This window comes from Protomyctophum parallelum (genome assembly GCF_964188405.1).
Source record: "Protomyctophum parallelum genome assembly, chromosome: 13".
NCBI lineage: Eukaryota > Metazoa > Chordata > Actinopteri > Myctophiformes > Myctophidae > Protomyctophum > Protomyctophum parallelum.
The window spans coordinates 36,303,185-36,328,505 of record NC_139708.1 but is presented as its reverse complement, the minus strand read 5'-3'; the positions used below and the strand labels follow the sequence as shown (position 1 = coordinate 36,328,505).

The following is a 25,321-nucleotide window of genomic DNA, read 5'->3' as shown; positions in this document are numbered from 1 at the left end:
CTATTGCATATAGCTCCTCATAGATTCTTTGGTATGTGAAGTCAGCCTAAGCTATTAACATTACTATCTTTTGATAAAACATGAAACAGTTTTCCCCCTTTAGGTTAGGATGAAAAGTTGAAGGATGCACTATGGTGTCCCCTCCGTCAAATCTACCCCCATATGTAAATTTACACATACACTTTGAGCACTTTGATATTATAACTTTGTGATTTATCCTTCATGCTCTCTTAATGTTTTGGTTTAATGTATGTATTGTATTATTTTGGTATGTGGTGTTGTGTTTTGCATGCTTCATGTTGTCTTAATGTTTTGTTTAATGTATGTATTGTATTATTTTGGTGTGTTGTGTGGTGATTTGTGAATTTTGCATGTTTCATGGTGTCTTAATGTTTTGTTTTAATGTATGACTTGTATTATTTTGGTATGTGGTGTTGTGTTTTGTGAATTTTGTATGTTTCATGTTGTCTTAATGTTTTGTTTTAATGTATGACTTGTATTATTTTGGTATGTGGTGGTGTGTTTTGTGAATTTTGCATGCTTCATGTGGTCTTAATGTTTTGTTTTTATGTATGTCTTGTATTATTTTTGGTATGTTGTGTTGTTGTTTTTAATTTTGTATGCTACATGGTGTCTTAATGTTTTGTTTAATGTATGTATTGTATTATTTTGGTGTGTTGTTGTGTTGTGTTCTATCAGTTTGACCATCTGTTTGACCATCTGTTTGTGATTACAGACGTCTCCACCAAAATGGGGAAGTGAAACTAACTCGAAAGAGGAAGTACCAACTGTAGTAGTTGCAACTGTCAATCTGAAAGTGCCATCAAAAAGAAGAAATCTGATGACGTTATCAAGTTAGGCTAGGCCCCGCCCATAGTGCCTTAGGTTTGAGAATGCTGAAAAACCACTTCCGGTCTTCAAAAGAGATTATTATTTATTTATTTTTACAACAGGCCAATTTGAAAACAATGCCATTCAAGGTATAAGAAAGAAATGGCATTGTTTTCAAATTGGCCTGTTGTAAAAAAAAATTGCAACTACTACAGTTGGTACTTCCTCTTTCGAGTTAGTTTCACTTCCCCATTGTGGTGGAGACGTCTGTAATCACAAACAGATGGTCAAACAGATGGTCAAACTGATAGAACACAACACAACACACCAAAATAATACAATACATACATTAAACATTAAGACACCATGTAGCATACAAAATTAAAAAAACAACACAACATACCAAAAATAATACAAGACATACATTAAACAAAACATTAAGACAACATGAAGCAAACAAAATTCACAAAACACAACACCACATACCAAAATAATACAGGACATACGTTAAAACAAAACATTGAGACAACATGAAGCATACAAAATTCACAAAACACAACACCACATACCAAAAATAATACAAGTCATACATTAAACAAAACATTAAGACAACATGAAGCATACAAAATTCACAAAACACACCACCACATACCATAATAATTAGAGCTGGGACTCGATTAAAAAAATTAATCTAATTAATCAGAGGCTTTGCGATTAATTAATCTAGATTAATCGCATTTTAATCGCATATCAATATTCAACCCGAGAACAGCGAGAAACCTTTTTTTTTATGTTTTTTGGTATCCCAGTGAATCAACGAATAGTGACTACAGGATACCACTCATTTTCAACATTTTACTGTCATTAATATACCTGTTGTGGAAATAATAATAAAAAGTCACCCCATTCTGTGTTGCCTAGAACTGGAGGTCTGAAAAAGATTTAGTAACAGTAACAAGTACATCTCAGTGACATCACAAAGCTGTACTTACTTCATATTGTTACTGTTTTTTGTCAGACCTCCAGTTCTAGGCAACACAAAATGGGGTGACTTTTTATTATTTCCAGTTTTCAGTACTATAGAAAAGCGCCCAGTGAGAAACGTTCCGCAGTGAAAAAAAAGGTGCGATTAATTTATCTGTAGTTAATCGCGATTAATTTTTCTGTAGTTAATTAATCTAAATTAATCGCAATTAGTCCCGGCCCTAATAATAATACAAGACATACATTAAACAAAACATTAAGACAACATGAAGCATGCAAAATTCACAAAGCACCACACAACACACCAAAATAATACATGTCATACATAAAAACAAAACATTAAGACCACATGAAGCATGCAAAATTCACAAAGCACACCACCGCATACCAAAATAATACAGGTCATACATTAAAACAAAACATTAAGACAACATGAAACATACAAAATTCACAAAACACAACACCACATACAAAAATAATACAAGTCATACATTAAAACAAAACATTAAGACAACATGAAGCATGCAAAATTCACAAAACACAACACCACATACCAAAATAATACAATACATACATTAAAACAAAACATTAAGACACCATGAAACATGCAAAATTCACAAAATACAACACAACATACCAAAAATAATACAAGACATACATTAAACAAAACATTAAGACAACATGAAACATACAAAATTCACAAAGCACCACACAACACACCGAAATAATTCAAGTCATACATTAAAACAAAACATTAAGACAACATGAAGCATGCAAAATTCACAAAACACACCACCACATACCAAAATAATACAAGTCATACATTAAAACAAAACATTAAGACACCATGAAACATGCAAAATTCACAAAATACACCACCACCTACCAAAATAATACAAGTCATACATTAAAACAAAACATTAAGACAACATGAAGCATGCAAAATTCACAAAACACAACACCACATACCAAAATAATACAATACATACATTAAAACAAAACATTAAGACACCATGAAACATGCAAAATTCACAAAATACAACACAACATACCAAAAATAATACAAGACATACATTAAACAAAACATTAAGACAACATGAAACATACAAAATTCACAAAGCACCACACAACACACCGAAATAATTCAAGTCATACATTAAAACAAAACATTAAGACAACATGAAGCATGCAAAATTCACAAAACACACCACCACATACCAAAATAATACAAGTCATACATTAAAACAAAACATTAAGACACCATGAAACATGCAAAATTCACAAAATACAACATAACATACCAAAAATAATACAAGACATACATTAAACAAAACATTAAGACAACATGAAACATACAAAATTCACAAAGCACCACACAACACACCAAAATAATACAAGTTATACATTAAAACAAAACATTAAGACAACATGAAGCATACAAAATTCACAAAGCACACCACCACATACCAAAATAATACAAGTCATACATTAAAACAAAACATTAAGACAACATGAAACATACAAAATTCACAAAGCACACCACCACCTACCAAAATAATACAAGTCATACATTAAAACAAAACATTAAGACAACATGAAGCATGCAAAACACAACACCACATACAAAAATAATACAATACATACATTAAAACAAAACATTAAGACAGCATGAAGGATAAATCACAAAGTTATAATATCAAAGTGCTCAAAGTTATGTGTAAATTTACATATGGGGGTAGATTTGACGGAGGGGACACCATAGTGCAGCCTTCAACTTTTCATCCTAACCTAAAGGGGGAAAACTGTTTAATGTTTTATCAAAAGATAGTAATGTTAATAGCTTAGGCTGACTTCACATACCAAAGAATCTATGAGGAGCTATATGCAATAGATGGGCTGTTAGTGCACAGACATCTCCCCCAAAATTGCCCAGATCAGCCTGCTATAGCCATGCCATGAAGCTGACTTTGGTAAAACACATTTGATATTACTCCCCGCAAATCGCTACACCTTATCTCTATAGTCATCTATAGTCAACGTATATTTCATATTCCAGCCTAATTGTTTAACAAGTTTGCAGAATTGTCCCTGTTTTGAACAAACCCCCCCCCTAAAATCATGAACGCTGTGTGTAATTTATGTGAAATCATTCACGGTTCAACCATCTATACATTATTCTTAAGAAAACCCTGTAATGGGGCCATAGTAAAACTGTACTTTTCTTGGAATCCTGAAACAGAAAAAAATCTGATGACGTCATCAGGATGGGTTAGGCCACGCCCCCAAAAGTGCCTTAGGTTTGAGAATGCCGGAAAACCACTTCCGGTCTTCAAATGAGGAAGTGCCACGCCCCCAAAAGTGTCCCCGGGCTGAGAATGCTGCCAAACCAGGGGGCAGTAGCTCAAAAAGGTGTCCCATACTATTACTCACTTAATGTCGCTACTTCTGCTTTGCGTTGTGCTCTTCGGTGCGCCGAACTCGCATAAAGACGGCTAATTGCATGCTGATGCTAATACTGTGGCCCCAGTGGCATTAGATTCAGGGCTCGCCACCAAGCGGGTTCCGAGACGAGGCTAACTTAAGAGAACTTTGCTCACTCATGCCGAGAGTGTGGGCCTCCCGACATTCACCACGGCACAGGGGAGCGAGACAGTACCAGAAGACCCTTGGCGTGCCGTCCCTTTATTAAGGTGCCATCCTGTTCCTTTAGCATGTCTGTCACCCCTCACTGCACCTGTCCATCTATCTTTATATAGTATGTCTCCCTCCTCCTTATTCATTTCATCCCCATGGGGGAATCACTCACTTCTTTTGATTGAACAAGCCTCGATCTAAAATGTCATCCAGGGAGTCCCTTATTACCTCCTTTTCTGTCTCATTTCACGTCACTGTCCCTCAATGCACTCTCTTTCCTGCTTGGTGCTGTCCTCCTCGTAGCATTTTATCTCTGCACCATTTTGTTTTGTCGCCCCAAACCAGCCTTTCTCAGCCGTCTTCTGCATGCAGAGCTTGTTTATACTATTCATAAAACATGGACACTCATAAAAGGAGATGGGCCACGCCACGAGACAGCCCATCGCTGCTCTCTCTCTCTCTCTCGCATACACACATATCATGAATGTTCCTTCTCTCTCTGACACATTGTAACAGAACAGTGTTCCATCTCTAGCACATGCAGCCCTCCCTTTGCACCTTTCTCTCATCCTCGCGTTTAGCTTTTTGACACATCTCGACAGGCCTCTTTTAAACCCCCTAATGTCTGTCTCTCTCTCTCTCTCTCTCTCTCTCTCTCTCTCTCTCTCTCTCTCTCTCTCTCTCTCTCTCTCTCCCCCCCCCCCCCCCCCCCCCCCACTGGGGAGAAATGTACACAGCGTGATCTCCCTTTGGAAATGGATTCTCGGGGCTCACATTCTCCGGTGCTCCTATTGATTTTTACAAGTCTATTAATATTGCAATCAGCCTCTCGGGGACCTATCTCCCCCACGATCTATACAATGTGATGAGACCTGTAACATGCACAATGGAAATACCTGTGGAGATGCAGCTCCACAGGCTCAAGGCCATGGTAACACTTCACTTTATCTGTATCAGCTGATTATGCCAGAGCGCCGCGGCCTCCTAAGATAATACGATCTTTTTTGAATGACACGTCACCATGACAACAGATTGAGGAACCTCAGAAAGAAGCCGGAACGGATTCACACATTAATAAACATGTATCTAATTACCATATTTTGTTACTCGAGATTTAAATGTAAGATTAAAAAAATAACGGCATTGTTGTTTCAACTGGGTCACGATGTCAGTGGTTCTCAAAGTGGTTTCCAAATGGTCTGTGACTCTGAGGGTTATGGGCCAGGGGGGTCCTTGAAAATATAAAGGTTTGAGAGCCACTGACATATGTGACCAGATTTGACTGAGAGCCTGCCATCGCGCAAATTCCAGCTTTTCATCAGAGGAGAAAAACCTTTTTTTTCTCCAAAATGAGTTAATAGCACAGGCAGACTCTTCACATACTAGAGTATGTCTGAAATAAGTGTCAGGGCTGAAATCGACATGTAAATATGAAATAAATGCTTAAACATGTAGCTAGGTGTAATGTTAGAGACCACAGAAGTGAACCTTTCAAGCCTGTTTTCTCAACTCGAGACATTACAAGCCATATCTCCAAAACTGGTGGGTCAAACTGAACAACCATTATGCCAATTTGAAGCTATGATTCTCTGTTTTCATATGACATGAAAAAAAGAAAATTCAAAAAATTCCAATGGCAGTCCCTCAGTCAAATGTAGTCACATATTGTGACTGGGCAGCGTATAGTGGCTATTATAAAGTGACTTACGATGATGAGGAAGATGAAGTAGATGAAGTTGTAGAAGGAGTGGGCGTCCATGACGTAATACATGATCTCCACCCAGCCTTCCAGAGTGATCACCTACAGGGAGGGAGAAAGACACAGCAATGTAGTCTTTTTAATAAAATTCCATTTAGTTTTAGTCACACTTTCGACATCTGAATTGGTTTAGTTTTAGTCTAGTCTTACTAAATATCCCAATATTAGTTTATTTTAGTCGACTAAAATTTATTTTGGCGGGCCTTGATGGCGTCATAATGCCTTCTTCTTTACACTTGCATGGTGAAAATAGCTGCTGTGGCGTGTTGTGAGCTAGATATTTGAATCAGAATGCAACCAAGCATAAAATTACTACTCAATCTCTTCTCCACTAGTCACTCCCTAACATTTTACTTGTCATCATAGCTTAGTTTTTATTTAGTTTTCATCAGTGGACACACACACACACACACACACACACACACACACACACACACACACACACACACACACACACACACACACACACACACACACACACACACACACACACACGCACACACAACCTGAAAGATGACGATCCAGGCGTAGACGATGTTGTCAAAGCTGATGGCTCCTTTGTGTGGGTTGACGCTGCTGGGGTGACAGCGGGTGTAGTACTGGTTCCAGTTGATGCACAGGCCCAGCGCTCCCCCGCTGCCATTGGCCAGGGGCTCAGGTACCAGGCCCAGGGCCTGCAAGGCATGGCAGGCACCACGTTTTTAACTTAAGTAAAAGTATCAATACTGCAATGTAGAAATGCACCGTTAGGAGTAAAAGCCCGGAATTCAAAATGTACATAAAGTACCAAAAGTAGAAAGTACATACCTGGCGGTGCAGCGCGTCCTCCTTGTCCAGGCAGCAGGATTGTCCTCCCTCGCGGCGCGCGGGGACGTCCACACAGGACATGATGCCGTTGTCGGGCGCCAGGGAGCAGATGAAGGGCCGCTCGTCGTCCTCCTCCGGCTGGTAGTACGGCGCCGGCAACGAAAAGCCAGATGCACTGTGTGGACAGCAACAAAGTACATTTAATGTATTCAGAGTACATGACAGATGGACTGTGTGGACAGCAACAAAGTACATTTAATGTATTCAAAGTACATGACAGATGGACTGTGTGGACAGCGACAAAGTACATTTAATGTATTCAAAGTACATGACAGATGGACTGTGTGGACAGCGACAAAGTACATTGAATGTATTCAAAGTACATGCCAGATGGACTGTGTGAACAGCGACAAAGTACATTTAATGTATTCAAAGTACATGCCAGATGGACTGTGTGGACAGCGACAAAGTACATTGAATGTATTCAAAGTACATGCCAGATGGACTGTGTGGACAGCGACAAAGTACATTGAATGTATTCAAAGTAAATGCCAGATGGACTGTGTGGACAGCGACAAAGTACATTGAATGTATTCAAAGTACATGCCAGATGGACTGTGGGGACAGTGTTTTACAGCACTAGTTTTACGGGTCACGACGAAACATCACATTTCATACATTTAAAAACAAACAAACGAACAAATCAAGGAAATTCCATAAATAAAAAAGACGATCTACAAGCTTCGCGCCACGTTGTGATCTTGTACATATTTTTTTTTTTTTATCCCACGATTTTGTAACCCAGTTTTTTCTTTTTCACCCAGTGCCAATTATCTAATGTAATCCTGGGCGCTACACTTCCTCTGCCAACCTGGGGGGGGCAGCGGACTGACCTCATGCCTCCTTCTATGCATGAGGAGTCCAAGCTGCTTCTTTTCACCTGACAGAGGGGAATTTCCCCGGCCGGACGTAGCTCGTGGAAGGGACACGTTATTCCGACCAGTTCCTTTCCCCTCCATCAGGCGCCCCGGCTGGCCAGGGGGAGGTAGTTTTTTAGAGACCAGGATTACGGCATGTTTTTGTGAGGGTATCTACCCTAGGGGACACGGGGAGAACATGCAAACTCCACACAGAAAGGCCCTATCGCCAACCCCCGCCTCGGGTATGGGCAGGAGGAGGGAACACGCCGCCAGTGCCCACAGCATCCCCAGCAGGAATCGAACCCAGGACCTTCTAGCTGTGAGGCGACAGCACTACCAACTGTGCCACCGTGCCCCGTGATCTTGTACATCTGCTATTTTCACTAGTTCCAGATGGACCGTGGGGACAACGACAGTACAAAGTACTTTTGTTGTTTTTTTGTTTTACAGCTAGTTTTCCAATGGGTCTAAAATATATATATGGGACGGGTCTATAATGTTAACAAGTGGGGTTTTCAACCCTTTTCATATGGAGGCCCATTATTTATTGGGCATTTGAGCCACGGACCACCATTTGAGCCACGGACCACCATTTGAGCCACGGACCACCATTTGAGCCACGGACCACCATGTGAGCCACGGACCACCATTTGAGCCACGGACCACCATTTGATGACATTTAGCCTCTCAGACACAAAACTAAAGAATATCTTCTTGTCGTTGATAAATATAACAATTCTTCTACATTCTCCAATTGTGTAAAACTTCTTGTAAATTAAGTAATGCAGAGGGTTTAACAATAATTCAATGCTTGAGAGCATAAAACAAAACCAAATGGACCCGTGGGGGCCCATTGGGTCCATTTGGTTTCGTTTTACGCTCTCAATTAAGAGTTAAAGATCTATACGGGTCGATTTGGTTACCAACTCTTCATCACTTATAGGGCACCACCTGGACCCCCCTCATGAAACCATAGATGATAAAGACAAGGGTTAAAGAGAGACAGGTGACTGTTTAACTTTATTGATATGGTTGACCGCGTTTAACCGCCAACACTTCCAAGTATTTACAACACATTCCCAAATGGCCATCCAGAATACAGATCATTCTCACAGTGATTTAGAGACCTTCTAGTCAGGGTCTAAATGGCGTTAAAGCACGGAAAGCCAAATGTGCATCCATATCTCACACGTGAACACACACACACACACACACACACACACACACACACACACACACACACACACACACACACACACACACACACACACACACACACACACACACACACACACACACACACACACACACACACACACACACACACGTACACACGGCTGACTTTGACAGCATTTATCATAAAGTTTGGGGTGAGGTGAACTTGGCTCTCCGTTTCACACCTTCTTTATCTTCGTCTCTCCGTTTCTCACCCTTCTCCCTCCAATCTAATCCTGCCAATGAGAGCACTCCATCTCTGTCTGAGAGAGAGATAAGGAGAGAGAGAGAGAGAGAGAGAGAGAGAGCCAGGAGCTCGAAAAAGCTGTGTGTGTGGCTGTGTGTGCGTGCGTGGCTGTGCGTGCGTGAGAGAAATGGCCTAAAGCCATGGGCGCCTGGGAGTGCTGGCAGGTTTCTTGCTAAAGCTGCAGTGTACTTGTGCCAAAAGCACGCCTGCATTAACTGTAATAGAGCTTTTAATAACACCTGCATGTCCAAGGGATAACTCAGTGCGATTCATATAAACATTAATCGTTGGAATGGTGGAACAGTGGTGCACAGCAACTATAAATACATTTACTTGAGAAACACTTTCTTTCTTTTTGCAAGCTCATGATTTTCACAGAAAGATATTGTACTTTTGACTCACTCCACGATTTATTATATATTTCTGAAAAATACTAAAATACTACTACTACTACTACTACTACTACTACAACTAGTAGTAGTAGTAGTAGTAAGAATGGGGTGGCAGTGGCTCAGGCTGGATGGTAACCGCAAGGTTGCCAGCTCGAACCCAGGCTAGAGTCAGTGTCGAAGTGTCCTTGAGCAAGACACTGAACCCCTAATTGCTCCTGATGTGCTGGTTGGTGCTTTGCATGGTTTCCTGCCGCCATCGGTGTATGAATGTGTGTGTGAATGGGTGAATGTAATGCACAATCTATGTAAAGCGTCTTGGATAAAGGCGCTATATAAATACACCATTTACCATTTACTAATAATATATACATTTTCTACATTTCAATATAGCTCCGCATTGATATTATAAAAAGGTGTAGGCCTATACTTTTGAATGCCTGAGTGTACTTATGAGTATTATACTTGGTCCACCATTGTACCATTGCTGAAGATGTCCTGCTTAATGTGATTATACTTATAGGACATACAATCCTTGGTGTTCACTGTTGTGGTGTGTGTGTGTGTGTGTGTGTGTGTGTGTGTGTGTGTGTGTGTGTGTGTGTGTGTGTGCGTGTGCGTGCGTGCGTGCGTGCATTTTGAACACATACAATCAGACCAATAGACTGACATACACACACACACGCACAAACACACGGTTCAGGGAAATTCTGGCCATTTATTCATACAAGAACTAGGAATGGCCATTTTAAAAGTTAAACACTGCTGTAGTGCCCAAAGTAATCGATTTAGTATTATTTTCATGGCAGTCCCCTGAACAATATTCAGGGGAATATTTTGGTGCAGATCGGAGAGACGGTGCGCCTTGCAAGTCTGGATACGTTTGTCGACCCATCCTCTGGACAATTCTAATACTAGCCTAGAGAGAGACAGAGACACAAGCTGCTGTCCATGGTCCTGACGTAGCTGTGACTACAGCTGCTGCCCATGGTCCTGACGTAGCTGTGACTACAGCTGCTGTCCATGGTCCTGACGTAGCTGTGACTACAGCTGCTGTCCATGGTCCTGACGTAGCTGTGACTACAGCTGCTGCCCATGGTCCTGACGTAGCTGTGACTACAGCTGCTGCCTATGGTCAGAAGTAACTGTCACTATATTATCTACAGAGCCCTGCCCTGTAGGCCAGGTGCAGGCAATCAATACAGAGGTGTCAAGCTGTGTCAATGGTACACCTCAGCTATTATGGCCTCCCCATAGGGCACCCCTATGTGGATCCGTATATAACCGCTGCCTAAGTGCCTTATGGCCCTGAAGTAACTGTAGCTGCTGTCGGCCCAGGCGTCTGGCGTAGCCGTCTGGGCACCTTGTGCCGCGGGTTCACTTGTCTGGCAGTGTGCCGCGGGTTCACTTGTCTGGCAGTGTGCCGCGGGTTCACTTGTCTGGCAGTGTGCCGCGGGTTCGACTCCTGATCCCGACGGCCTTTACTGCATGTCACCCCCCCATCTATCTCCCCATTTCCTGCCAGCCTACTGTATACCTACAGTATCCCTCTATACAAAATCACACCTGTGTGAACCGAGTGGTGCAACTCCCCTCTCCCCCCCCCCCTTCTCTCTCTCTCTCTCTTTAGCAGACAACAGTGCAGCACTGTCTCTCTCTCTCTCTGTTTCTGGCAAACAGCGCCCCTACTGGTACTCATTATATGATGCTCATAGTCACATAGGGCAGGGGTTTTCAACCGGTGGTCCGCGGCCCCCTGGTGGTCCGCGGAGGTACTGCTGGTGGTCCGCAGCCAGGCATTCAGAAAAGTTGTATTTTTGCCTTTTCACCTTTCTAATATATATATATATAACTTATTTGCACTTTTTACTTGTTTGTGAATAATAATAATAATAATAATAATAACTTAAGTCGAATCTAACATTTCAAAAAGTAAGTGCTCAACGCGTCAAATAAACTAAAAAATAAATAAACTCACGATGTAAACATCCGGCTGCTGCTAACACGCACAAAATTCATTTCTGCAGCAGCTGACGGCTCAGTCAGCTGAACAACCATCCTGCTCTTCCACCCAACGCATGTTGTGCTTACCGTGCTTGCTACCCAAGGCAAGCACGCTTAGCACGGTAAGACGTCGCCATAAGTTATTCATCCAATTCATAATAATACGTTTGGGAAAGTCAAATCTCCCTGCCATAGAGTTATAATATCTGCCGCGGATCGATTGAATATTCTCACATAATACATGACGTATTCAATGTGCAACTTCTCAGTCCATCGTTGCCGAAAAGGCAGAGCTACAAGTTCACAACGCGATGCAACCAGGTGCAATGTGAGCTTGTAGATTGGCTATTTTTGGTGCGTGACACCGTTGTACGATGATGTATACATTACCAGGGCTGCACATAAGTGGTGCGCAGGTGCGCATGCGCAGCCAAAATTAAAAATGCGCTGTCAATCAAGCGCCGGGAAGCGCTTCTGCGTACCAACAGCTGGGGCCGCCCAGAATGATTATTATGGCCAGAATACTAGCACATGTTGTGGCGAGAGCATTTCCCACCGACTGCCACTCAAAGTGGCTACTGGCCAATCACAGCAGTGACAGCACGTCTTGCGAGAGTGCACTGGCCATTGTGGCCAATCACAGCGCGTCCTTACTCAAACGAGGGAGGATTCCAAATCCATGCATGCTGCTTTGCTACTGGGAGAGTGGGAGGAGGAGGAGGACAGGAGTTTAGAGTTTACCACGGAAAAAAAGTTACCTGGGCTGGCAGTATTACAGCCAAACTCTCGTCAAAATGTCCAAGAAGCAAGCGCCATTAAGTAACTATTTTGGTGTTCCAGCACCACCACCTCCAAAGAGACGCCAAACGGAACCACAAAAACGTGTGTTTGCGGAAAAGTGGTTGGATGATGTCGGCTGGCTCCAAACTAATGCTGAGCGCAGTGAGATGTGGTGCAAAATATGCCGTGAGCATCCCAATCTGGCCGATAAAAACTGCACCTTTTATACAGGGACAAAGAATTTCAGTCACCCAGCTTTTGATAAGCATGAGAAAAGCAAAGAGCACGTCAACATAGTTGAAACAATTAACAAGGATCCAAGTCGCCCACTTGACAAGTGGCAGGGAAAATGTAATGAAGAACAGCGTCAAGCACTGTGCAACATATTTCTGTTGGCCTTTCACAAAGCGAAACATGCACGGCCCATGAGTTCATTTGAAGAGGACATTCCACTGTTCAAGAGGCTCGGAGTTAACGTTGGAAGTGCCTATCATTCACGCGAAGGGGGGTCCCGCATCATGCAAACTATTGCACAGATAATCAGCTCAGAACTGTGTGAAAAGTTAAAAGCAGCTGAATTTTGGGGTTTGCTCTTTGACGGATCAGAAGACATCAACAAAACGGAGCAGGAGATTGTGTACATTGTGTCGGTGTCTAGCAGTGGAGAGTTTAATTCAGATTTCCTTGGATTAATTCATCTGGGGGAAAAGCGATCGGCACAGGACATCGTGGATGGACTTGTGCAGCTATTCCAGGAATGTGGTTTAGCGGATGAGTGGAAGACGAAGTTGGTCTCGGTGTGCACAGACGGGGCAGCTGTCAACGTGGGAGTATACAACGGCGTCATTCCTAAACTACGTCAGAAGGTGGTCATCGGAGATTCCCTTGTGCACATTCTGTGTACAGCACACACCCTGGAGAACTGCGCCAAATCAGCTGATCGTATGGTACTGTACTGTGAGTCTTTTAATCGTTCCGTTGTCAGGCTGCTAAGCTTTTATTTGCAGAAGGGGGGTGCAAAACGAACCGCAGCACTACAGAAATTATGTGATGAGAATGGCATTGTCTGTGTAAAACTAGGAAAGTTTCACAACATTAGATGGTCTGCATGGAGACAGGGGACTCTGTTGAAAATATGGAGAATGTTGCCTGCCATTAAAATCCAACTGGCTACTAGTGATGACAGTGACCTAAAACATGTATGCACAGAGCGTTTTCACTGTTTCCTAGCCAACATGCTTGATACTGGGGAGATCTTACAGTCCCTCTCCCTCAAGTTCCAGCAAGATAGATTGTGTATTGGAGAATGCAAAGATGAGCTGATGGTAGCTGTTGGACAGCTGACACTTATGCGTGACAGTGAGGGCAAGTACAGGAAAGAGGCTGTTGCACATGCTGATGCTGACAGGGACAAGATTGGTGTACTGAATGGTCTAATTCAGGAGTTTGAAGCCAGATATGAAGCCCTCAAGGCATGTGACCAATTTCTCATTTTTGATCCTTCAACTTGGCCTCAGGAAATTAAAGACCTCCACAGTTTTGGAAACACAACACTCAGTAGCATCCTCCAGAATTATGAGGCCAGCATGTCTGTTGACAAAGACTCCACTCTAAGAGAATGGATGCGTTTAAAGCAAGCAGGGAAACGTTTAGCAGCCTCCTCTGTGTATGACTTAGTGAAAATAGTGAAAACAAACAATCCAGAGAATTACTCCAACATTCAGAAAGTCATTGTGTTGTCCCTTACACTGCCCTTGAGCAGTGCTGCATGTGAGAGAGGATTTTCACACCTCAACATAATAAAAAACAAGTACAGATCCAGCCTGTCAGATTCTCGCCTGTCATCCCTGATGCACATCCACCTGTCTAAGATGACATCAGAGACTTTTGACCCAAAACCAGCTGTTGACTTGTGGATGCAAACAGCTGATCGCAGGCTCAACCAGGGGAAGAGTACTAGGCCTGCATCATCATCTGCCATGGTTGAAATTGAGGACAGTGATGACAGCAGTCAAGAGAGCAGTGATGATGATGATGGCCAGCTTGTAGCATAAATGTTTAGGTTGTAGCTTTAAGCAAACTGAGCTCAAAGAGCAGTCAGTGTACAGTGTTTACAGAATATTGTATAGGTTGGTGGAGGGTGTGTAGAGCCCAGGATCACATTAGATGATTGACACAGGGTTGAAAAATGGGTTACAAAATCGTGGGATAAAAAATATATATAAAAAAAAAAAAATCAGTGCCCAAAGAGCAGTCAGTTTACAGTGTTTACAGAATATTCAGTGCTCAAGTTGATTTCAAGTTGATTTCAGTGTGTTTAAAAAACAGACTTTCATGCTTAAAGAGAAAAGCAGTAATTTGATTTTTCACTTGTTTCTTTTGTTTTGCATCCAACACCCTCACACTATATTTGCACACATCCACTCACCTACACTACTGATTCTACAGACTAACACACACCATCATTTGTTAATTCATCTTTATTTATGAATAAATATAGTTTTGCTATAAGTTATTCATGCATCCCTCTTTTATCCATCCGGTGAGACGGGTCGCCGCATTTTAGGAGCACCAAGTAACTCCTCCAGGTGCTCTTCTGAGTACTAGACCAAAAAAGTTGTGTGCAGCCCTGAACATTACGCTTTTAAAGTGACGGTACACAATGAACAGTTCCCTCTGTCTGTTAGAAAGGTACTGTATTAGGCCCTAGTAAAATGTAGTGCAGGTTGTAGGTTGGTTAAAATAAAGAGAAGATTATTAAAATAGAATAAGATAAAAATATATATTCTGTTTCTGTTTGTGTGTGTGTGGGGGGGGGGGGGGGGGGGGGGAGAATGCTGCTGCATGAGAAACAAACCTACTATGACTGTCAAATGCACCGGGTGTCAAATGTGTCTTCAGTGTTTGGGTGATTAACTGAAATGGATTATTATTTTGAGACTTATTTTGAGTCCTGCTTAGTACAAGTAAAAAACACTTTTGTAAAACTTTTGATAATAAAATACTTTGAAACATAGTTTTTTTTGTCCAGCTCATGAATGTAGCCTGTGATAGTGTGATTAGTGAGTAACAAGTAAGAAGAAAACAAAAACAATCTTAACCCATGGTGCATGAATGCCCCACCACTATTGTGTCGGGTGGGTCCATCGTAGATCTACGATGAACCCACCCGACACAATAGTGGTGGTCCCCAGGCTGCTCCTAGTCAGAATGGTGGTCCCTGGGTCAAAACCAGTTGAAAACCCCTGACATAGGTGAACACATAGGTGAACAACTAGGTGAACACATAGGTGAACACAGGCATAGGACACGGACAAAGCTGTTCCTTGGAGTGGTTGCACCACTCAAAAATAAAATAAAGGCGAAAGCAACAAAAATATCGTACAAAAAAAATGTAGCTGCTGTCCATGCTCATAAGTAACTGTAGCTGCTGTCCATGGTGCTGAAGTAACTGAGGCTGCTGAAAAAAAATCATTTTTCTTTATAGCCGATAAAGCAATATTTTAGAATCGCCTATGAAATTACGCCTCTGAGAGACAGAAATAGAGACACAAAGAGAGAGAGAGAGAGAGAGAGAGACCATGCATGTGGAATATCTTCTGTTCTGAGTTGTGTGTGGCGTCGGCGAGTGAATAAATGCCCTTGACAGAAGGGAGCATTGGAGCGTGCTCCTTTAGGATGACCAACACACAGTAAGTAAAAGAAAGGAAGCGGTAGAAAAGTGACCACCCATCAATTCCTTTTATTTCCAATGGATTCCTTGGCGCGTTGCCTCGCCGCTGTAGAGCAGTAATCAATAAAGGTAATCGAATGAAGACATCGGAATGCATGAAAGAGAAGCAATAGCCAGAAAGTGCAGACCACACGGAAAGAGCAATGAATTCATGAAAGCGGAAATAAAGCATAACAAATGGATAATGGTAAAAGGACGGGAGATCGAATACGTGGAAATACATTGATTAGAGAGCGGGAGGCAAGCAGGCAAAGCAAAGACAATTTACAGCAGAAGCATCAGTGTTAACTCTGAGATGAGTTAACACACACACGGTATGTTTACCCATCTCACTGTCTATGAATTCAACCACTCATCTCCATCTGTCTTCCCCCGTCTGTGATCTGTCCTTCTCCTCCTGACACTGTCCTTCTCCTCCTGACACTGTCAACTCCTCCTGACACTGTCCTTCTCCTCCTGACACCGTCCTTCTCCTCCTGACACTGTCCTTCTCCTCCTGACACCGTCCTTCTCCTCCTGACACTGTCCTTCTCCTCCTGACACCGTCCTTCTCCTCCTGACACCGTCCTTCTCCTCCTGACACTGTCCTTCTCCTCCTGACACTGTCCTTCTCCTCCTGACACCGTCCTTCTCCTCCTGACACTGTCCTTCTCCTCCTGACACTGTCAACTCCTCCTGACACCGTCCTTCTCCTCCTGACACTGTCCTTCTCCTCCTGACACTGTCCTTCTCCTCCTGACACCGTCCTTCTCCTCCTGACACCGTCCTTCTCCTCCTGACACTGTCCTTCTCCTCCTGACACCGTCCTTCTCCTCCTGACACTGTCCTTCTCCTCCTGACACTGTCCTTCTCCTCCTGACACCGTCCTTCTCCTCCTGACACTGTCCTTCTCCTCCTGACACTGTCCTTCTCCTCCTGACACTGTCCTTCTCCTCCTGACACTGTCCTTCTCCTCCTGACACTGTCCTTCTCCTCCTGACACTGTCCTTCTCCTCCTGACACCGTCCTTCTCCTCCTGACACTGTCCTTCTCCTCCTGACACTGTCCTTCTCCTCCTGACACCGTCCTTCTCCTCCTGACACTGTCCTTCTCCTCCTGACACCGTCCTTCTCCTCCTGACACTGTCCTTCTCCTCCTGACACTGTCCTTCTCCTCCTGACACCGTCCTTCTCCTCCTGACACTGTCCTTCTCCTCCTGACACTGTCCTTCTCCTCCTGACACTGTCCTTCTCCTCCTGACACTGTCCTTCTCCTCCTGACACTGTCCTTCTCCTCCTGACACTGTCCTTCTCCTCCTGACACCGTCCTTCTCCTCCTGACACCGTCCTTCTCCTCCTGACACTGTCCTTCTCCTCCTGACACTGTCCTTCTCCTCCTGACACCGTCCTTCTCCTCCTGACACTGTCCTTCTCCTCCTGACACTGTCCTTCTCCTCCTGACACTGTCCTTCTCCTCCTGACACTGTCCTTCTCCTCCTGACACTGTCCTTCTCCTCCTGACACTGTCAACTCTTCCTGACACTGTCCTTCTCCTCCTGACACTGTCCTTCTCCTCCTGACACTGTCCTTCTCCTCCTGACACTGTCAACTCCTCCTGACACTGTCCTTCTCCTCCTGACACTGTCCGCTCGCTCGCCCGCCCGCCTGCCTGCCTTCCTTACTGCCTTCCTTCCTTCCTTTGTGGTCCTCTCACATGCAACACTTAAAACCAATACTAAAGAAAGAAAACTTGTGACAAAACAAAAAACATCAACCCTGTAAGTTTACCTCTTTTACAAAAGGAAACTTTTCCAAAAGCCAAGCGTTTGCATGTTGTTTAAATGCACTCACATTTGTTGTCAATTTGACATCAGTTTCCAGGCTAAGTAAAGGAAAAAGTTATCAATTTCCAACAGTCATATAGCGCTGAACTCCTATCTCCTCACTTCCTTCTCCTCTTCCCCTCCTGTCCTTGCCTCCTGCAGTCTCCTATACTTCCTCTTCCTCCCCTACTCTCCTTTCTCTGCCAGTCAATATATATGGGGTCTACATTCTGCTGACATGTATCAGCAGGAACTACCTCCTTTGTCCTTGACCGCAGGACACACACTGCATGCACACACACACACACACACACACACACACACACACACACAGTGAGGATCGATAGCACCGGTGGCCATATTGGGGCCGCACTCCTTCCTATATTGAACGGGAGAGGAAGGAAGCTCAGGAGTCGCCCCATCGATCAGGCTGGCTGCATGGGGCCCACAGCGTGCGCGCGTACGTGCACGTGAGGCCCATGGAATTCACATGGACTCGCAGCCGGCTCTGAGCCAACTAATGGAGGGCATGCAGAACAATGACCGGCGCACTAAACGTATAGGGACTGACATGACGGTCCAATCTAAAGGTGGTTACACATCGAGGACGTCTATTGTGCGATTAATTGGCACTTGAACCGTGAAGAGATTTGGTGTAGACAGAAAATATGAATTTACCCAATCAGGACGGGAACCCCTTTCGGTGTTTTAAGCATTATGTTGAAAAATAGCAGAACTACGAGCTCACTACGAGCTTGTCTTTGAATATATATTCTTTCAGAGCGAATGTTTTTAACTCAAATTATATAGAAAGGATGCGATCCACAAATAAAGTGTCTGAACGTTTTGTAGACCCAGGAGCAGCTGTAGCTGAGTGGGTAGATCGGAAGGTTGCTGGTTGGACCCTCAGCTCGCCCAACGTGTCTTTGGGCAAGACACTATACCTACATAGTACATGAGAGGCAAGCCAAAGTGTGGGTCAGAACGGGGATCAGTGGCGTCATCTGTGACTTTGACGTGTACCAAGGGAGCATCGATGGCGTACGAGCCAAATCTGAACTTGGCTTATCGGGGAATGTCGTCATGAAGCTTGCTTTGACACTGCCCAGCGGTCAGAAGTATGAGATATACGCGGACAACTACTCCACTGGTAGAGAGGCTCCTTGGTCGCGGCATTCACTACACGGGGACAGCAAGACCGCCTACCAAACCTCAACCTCGAAGATGACAAAACCTTGAAGAAGAAGGGGAGGGGGGCCTTTGACTACAGAGTCGAGAAGGACCAGAGCATTGCTGTGGTCAAGTGGTTTGACAGCATGACAGTCACTCTTGTCTCATCCTTTGCTGGAGTGGATCCCGTGGATGTTGTTCGGCGCTGGGACAAAGCCGGAAAGACCTACATCGATGTTCAAAGGCCATACTGTACATCGTGGGACTCTACAACAAGAAGATGGGCGGTGTGGATTTGCTGTACTCCCTCACAGCCTTGTACAAGTTCCCTCTGAAAGCCCGTCGCTGGTACATGTACATCTTCTGGCACACCATCTACCTCGCCTGGCTGATCTACAAACGGGAGTGCCAAGCTCTCAAGGTCCCAAAGAAAGACGTCCTGAAACTCAGACTCTTCCAGGCACGACTTGCATCCTCTCTCATTCTGGTGGACACTGCAGTCAGAACGCCAAAGAGGGGACGGCCATCTTTAGCTCAACTGGAAGAGAGTCCAGAGAGCCACACTCCATACATGGTGGCACGACCGCATCACCCATCAAATGTGCGCAAAGATCAAGTTGGACACTTCCCAGTGAAGACACAGAAAGGGCGCTGCAGGAATACTGGTTGTTCAGGTCACACCATTGTGGGCTGCAACAAATGTCATGTCCGCCTGTGCTTTACAGGAGAGAAGAACTGTTTCTGGGACTATCACAACTGAATTGGTTGATTGGGTGAGGGAAGTGCAAATCAGTGAGTTGGCCAGACAGTATTATGTGACAACTGACCAGTGAAAATGGTTTAGGTTATTAGATTTATTTACTACTACTAGTACTATTTACTACTTGTACAGATTTTAATGTAGTTCTTTTGTTCTTTTTTACTTACTTTACTACTAGTACTATTTACTACTTGTACAGATTTTAATTTTGTTCTTTTAATAAAATTGATAAAAAAATATGGCTTATTGGTGTTATTATTCATAATGTATACTGTTCTGAGGCCAAATATTATTCATAATTGATCTGAGGCCAAATAATAAACCATACATGAATGAATAAATGAATCCTTAAAGGAGAATTCCATACTAAAAGGCTTTCTTAGCTTTCTTTGTAGTTGTTACGTCCCCACCAAAGAGGTCCAGGTGTTATTTTGTGCAAAATCTCCTTATTGGCTATTTCCCCTACCATAAGCCCTAAATGAATTGCATTGAATTGAATGGGATGTATGGGGTGTTGTGCTAATTCGCTTATTTCCATCGCTCAAAATTAGATTTTTTTTGTATCCTCTCTTCATAATGTAAATAATAACCCAAGCGGCACACTTTACTACTTATTTCGATGGAAATAAACGAATTAGCACAACACCCCATACATCCCATTCAATTCAATGCAATTCATTTAGGGCTTATGGTAGGGGAAATAGCCAATAAGGAGCTTTTGCACAAAATGACACCTGGACCTCTTTGATGGGGACATAACAAATACAAAGAAAGGTAAGAAAGCCTTTTAGTATGGAATTCTCCTTTAAGTTGTTTTAGTGAAGTAATTACACATTTACTATGTTATCCATAAAAATGGCCTATAGGAAATGTTCTGATTGACCCAACGTTGCTATATAGCAAATTTTTCATAAAAACTTACCAAAAGATAAAAAAAAAGAAAAACATTATATTTTCCTCGCCCACGTACTCCTACAAGACCATCTGAAAGGTTTTTGTTTGTTTTTTGCAAGTAGAAATTAATTCGGGTGTTAGAGGGTTAACAGCTCCCCCTGTGTGATCATCTACTGTAAGCCAAATTCTGGCTGAATGCAGAAAAGTACTTTTCACTCCCCAAGTGACCAGTATAGTATACATTTCACAGAATAACATAAGCAATATACTTCACGATCATCTGTGGTGATATACTATTGGCTTTGCACTTGGATGAGTTTGATGCCATTGTAGATGTTCAGGGACAGTGTGAAGATACTGTATATGTGGCATTAATACATTATATATTGTATCCATGTTCATGTTGTATTGGTTTGTTGTTTTGTGTTGTGATTATGTTGCTTAGTGATGTTGTTAGCTATAGCCATGTAGCTGTTATCCTGTCCCGGATATCAGGCGAACCAGCGTGATTGAGCATTGTATTTTGTAATAAACTTGGTATATCTTACTACGCCACTACAGCTAAAGAGGACCAGCCGGTGTTGTTTGTTTATTTAGAGCGGCAGGAAAGAACTAGGACACTGAATTAGGCATTCCAACTCTGAAGGGAGGAAAAGGGTGAGACACCCTGTCCTCATGTGGGGCGCGCCATTGAGCAAGACTCTTAAACCACAATGACTGTAGCAGATACTAGGGGAGCTGTTCAGTATGCAGTAAAATACTCAGTGTTAAAGGTTAAAGGGTTTTACTGGACCTGGGGGCATTTACCCAGCAGATGGCTGCTCAAATGGCTCACATGAGTGCTCACGGGGGCTCTGCTTTGTGGAGCGACTATACAAACACAATTGGCCCATGTTCGGGGAGGCAAGTTGGATGGAGAGCATGATAGTGTTGGGTGGGAGGAGGATTATAGGTGAGGGGAGGGATTAATAGACCAATTATTTGTTTACAAACATTGGGACTGGGCGCACGGGTGACTGTTGTTTTGGGGAGCGCTGGTTTCAGTTCATTCAACGTCCTCTTGTGTGTTGGCTAGTGAGGTGCGCCCTAGGAGACATTTATACTTCAAAGCGCAACAGTATTGCGCACAGAGAACAGCTGATATACAAGCTCACATCGTGTCGTGGATGCAACTGTTGTGAGCGTAGTGGTCTGCGTGCTAGACACCATCACGGGACAAAGCATAAATTATACTTGATGGGCTGCAGGTGCGCGTGCAGGTGTGGTTTTGAATTACTATTATTGTTCACACACAACAGAAACCAATGGATTATATATTTCAAGAGTGAGAGATCACAATAAAAATCCTAATCATTCTTCCTCCACACTGGGAGAAAGACAGCATCTTAAAGTTTGATGGAGCATTTTCTTTACACGTGAGTGCAGTTAGAACTTTCTATTGCATCTTATGAGAGGTGGTGTTCTTGTGCTGCCGGCCTGCGCGCGCAATCCGCGCATTGCTGGCGCTTAAATCAGCGTGACGTTGTCTGTTAATGGCGTCTATTGGCAGAAAACATTTGCTTAGGTAACCCACAACAGCCAACCCATAAAAATTGTGGAAAGATGGACCCATTAAACAAACACAAATAAACAAATATATAATATCCCGAGTGGTTAAATAAAAGTTCGGGGAGTTGGGTTTTTGTTATGGGATTGAGAGATGAAACGAGATAATGTTTCAAGATAATTGGAGAGTTGGGGCAGAAAATAATGAGGAAGACAGGCAGTGAAAAGCAGAGAGATCACAAGAATAATGAAGTGAGGTGTAAGATGGAGCACCCTTGAGCTTTACTGGATTGTGACACTCCAGCCTCTCCAGCTCGACCTTGAAGAGGATAGCGCTAACCCTTCAATTAGAATAACATCAACTTCAAGTGCAATAACTCACATGGGCTATGGTAATACTGCATGTGTTTAAGTGGAAGGTGTTTTCCTCTTAAAATAACAAGCTAACCTGTGTTCAAATTTGAGCTCCTTGTGATTGCAACACCAACACAGCTTTATACAGCCCAAAAAAAACCTGCAGCTATGCAAACTGAATCTGATATCAAGCCAACAGCTTGATATCCAGTCAGCTATCAGACAGAGACCACACACAGTATGATGTCTCGGTCAGGATCTTAGTATAATCTCCTGTCGATCAGATTATACTATAATCCCCTGACCTGCCTCCACCAGTGGTGGAAAGCAACTAAGTCCAATTTTGAGTATTTCTACTTCCCAATACTTCTAATACATCTCGGATCCAAACATTGTACTTTTACTCCATTACATTTATTTGAAAACTTTAGTTACTAGTTACTTTGTAGGTTTTGATTATTGTGATTACAAAACATACATTAACCACTATAGTCGCGGTGCGACGCATTGCGAGCTTGTAGATCCGACTATTTTCAAATTATTTTTCTACATTTGAAAACTTGAAATGGGACATTCTGCATTTTTGGATTTAATTTTGAATATTATTGCCAACAACCTTGACCTATACACAGTCAGCGATCAGATGTCTCCACTGACTGCTGTGAATAAATGTAGCAGAGCATTCAATACATGTCAACGCTCAACGTCCCGCAGAGGACGGACGGAGGGGACAGAGGACATCGCTGTCTGGAGGACACATGTCCCCTTTAATCTGCCTATTACTGTCATTAGAACGCGCTGATGTCAGCACAACACACCTCTAACACACACACACACGTAACTGGACACACGTGTAGAAGACAGTTCAGAACTTGAATGCAAATCACGCACGCACGCATGCACTATACACTATAGGACACCCACAGGTGAGCCATTATCCTGGGCTGACATCGGCAAAAAAATGTCAAAGGGAGGCTGCTATATCATGGCCCTTTAGTTTAATACACAACCAGAATGCTGTTTAATGGGTCCAATATGCATGCATACACATCCCTACAGTACACACTCACTCACGTGGGTGCGTAAACGAACGAACGCACGCACGCACGCACGCGCACGCGCACACACACACACACACACACACACACACACACACACACACACACACACACACACACACACACACACACACACACACACACACACACACACACACACACACACACACACACACACACACACACACACACACACACACACACACACACACACACACACACACACGCAGCTATGAAGCTGAATTCATGAATTATGGAATGGTGCTGCTGGAGCCTTCAGACATTCATTGATTTTATTACATGGCTTGGTTGAATGCTTGATTCTGATTGGTCAATCGCCAAATTCATCGGTCTGTTATTTCTGGATAATGACCACTCCTATGTGCCTAATCAAACCTTTACTGCTGTTTTCAACATGACAGCCATGTAAACACACCGAAACACACACAGTGTCGTTTACAGCAAAACGTTGCTCTCAAAAATGGACCACTTGGCCAGCGGGCCCTGACTGGTCGTTATATATAAATCACCTTCAGGCTGATTAACCACCTCCACTGTCACGTCTGTGGTTGATCTATAAATAATGACCACTCAGCCATACATCATCCCTTACATAAAAGACATATACATATAGAGACAGAGATTATTTACTCCTAGATCTATCTTTTGTAGATCTATATGTTGATTAATCAGATGAGATGGATGTGGATGAACAGACAGATGGCCGGGTTGCATGTTCTCTCACTGTGTTGTCTGTCTGTCTGTCTGTCTGTCTGTGTGTGCGTGCGTGTTCTTTCTAAATATACACGTGCACATGTGTGTGTGTGTGTGTGTGAGAGAGAGAGAGAGAGAGAGAGAGAGAGAGAGAGAGAGAGAGAGACCTCTACTACTCACAGGGTAAAGTTCTCCTTGGGATAGCAGCGGTTCCTCAGTAGCCCCGCCCACAGCTGTACGCCGATGATGCCGAAGATGAAGAAGACGAAGAAGCAGAGCAGCAGCACGTTGCCCAGCATGGGCAGAGTGTCCAGGAGCAGGTTGACCAGGATGCGCATGCCTGCACACACACGCGCACACACACACACACACACACACACACACACACACACACACACACACACACACACACACACACACACACACACACACACACACACACACACACACACACACACACACACACACACACACACACACACACACACACACACACACACACTTAACATCTTTATTTGGATTCACATTTTACAAGGAATTTCTTGAACACAAACAATAGTGGATGCGCAAGCTTGAAAGAAACTCTACAACAAGTGCTTCAGGATACAGATCACGGGTACAGAAAGCATCGCCTTCTCCATATATGGCGACTGCCAATTATTGCAGACACTGAACAGAATTTAGCCGATGCTTTAGCTCTCGGCTTGGGCATGCCTGCAATC

General features: G+C 43.3%; 1 protein-coding gene across 1 annotated transcript in view; it reads right to left on the bottom strand.

Annotated features, from left to right (window-relative positions):
• The window catches only part of LOC310868625 (voltage-dependent T-type calcium channel subunit alpha-1I-like), a gene marked incomplete at its 3' end in the record, with an annotated part of 246,639 nt that overhangs the window by 112,636 nt on the left and 108,682 nt on the right, over window positions 1-25,321 (bottom strand). The window contains exons 5-8 of the mRNA XM_083779083.1: window positions 24,780-24,939; window positions 7,016-7,190; window positions 6,715-6,882; window positions 6,158-6,250 (exon numbers count right to left, since the gene is read on the bottom strand). Coding sequence (XP_083635209.1) covers window positions 6,158-6,250; window positions 6,715-6,882; window positions 7,016-7,190; window positions 24,780-24,939 — 596 coding nt within the window. The remainder of the gene's footprint in view (window positions 1-6,157; window positions 6,251-6,714; window positions 6,883-7,015; window positions 7,191-24,779; window positions 24,940-25,321) is intronic.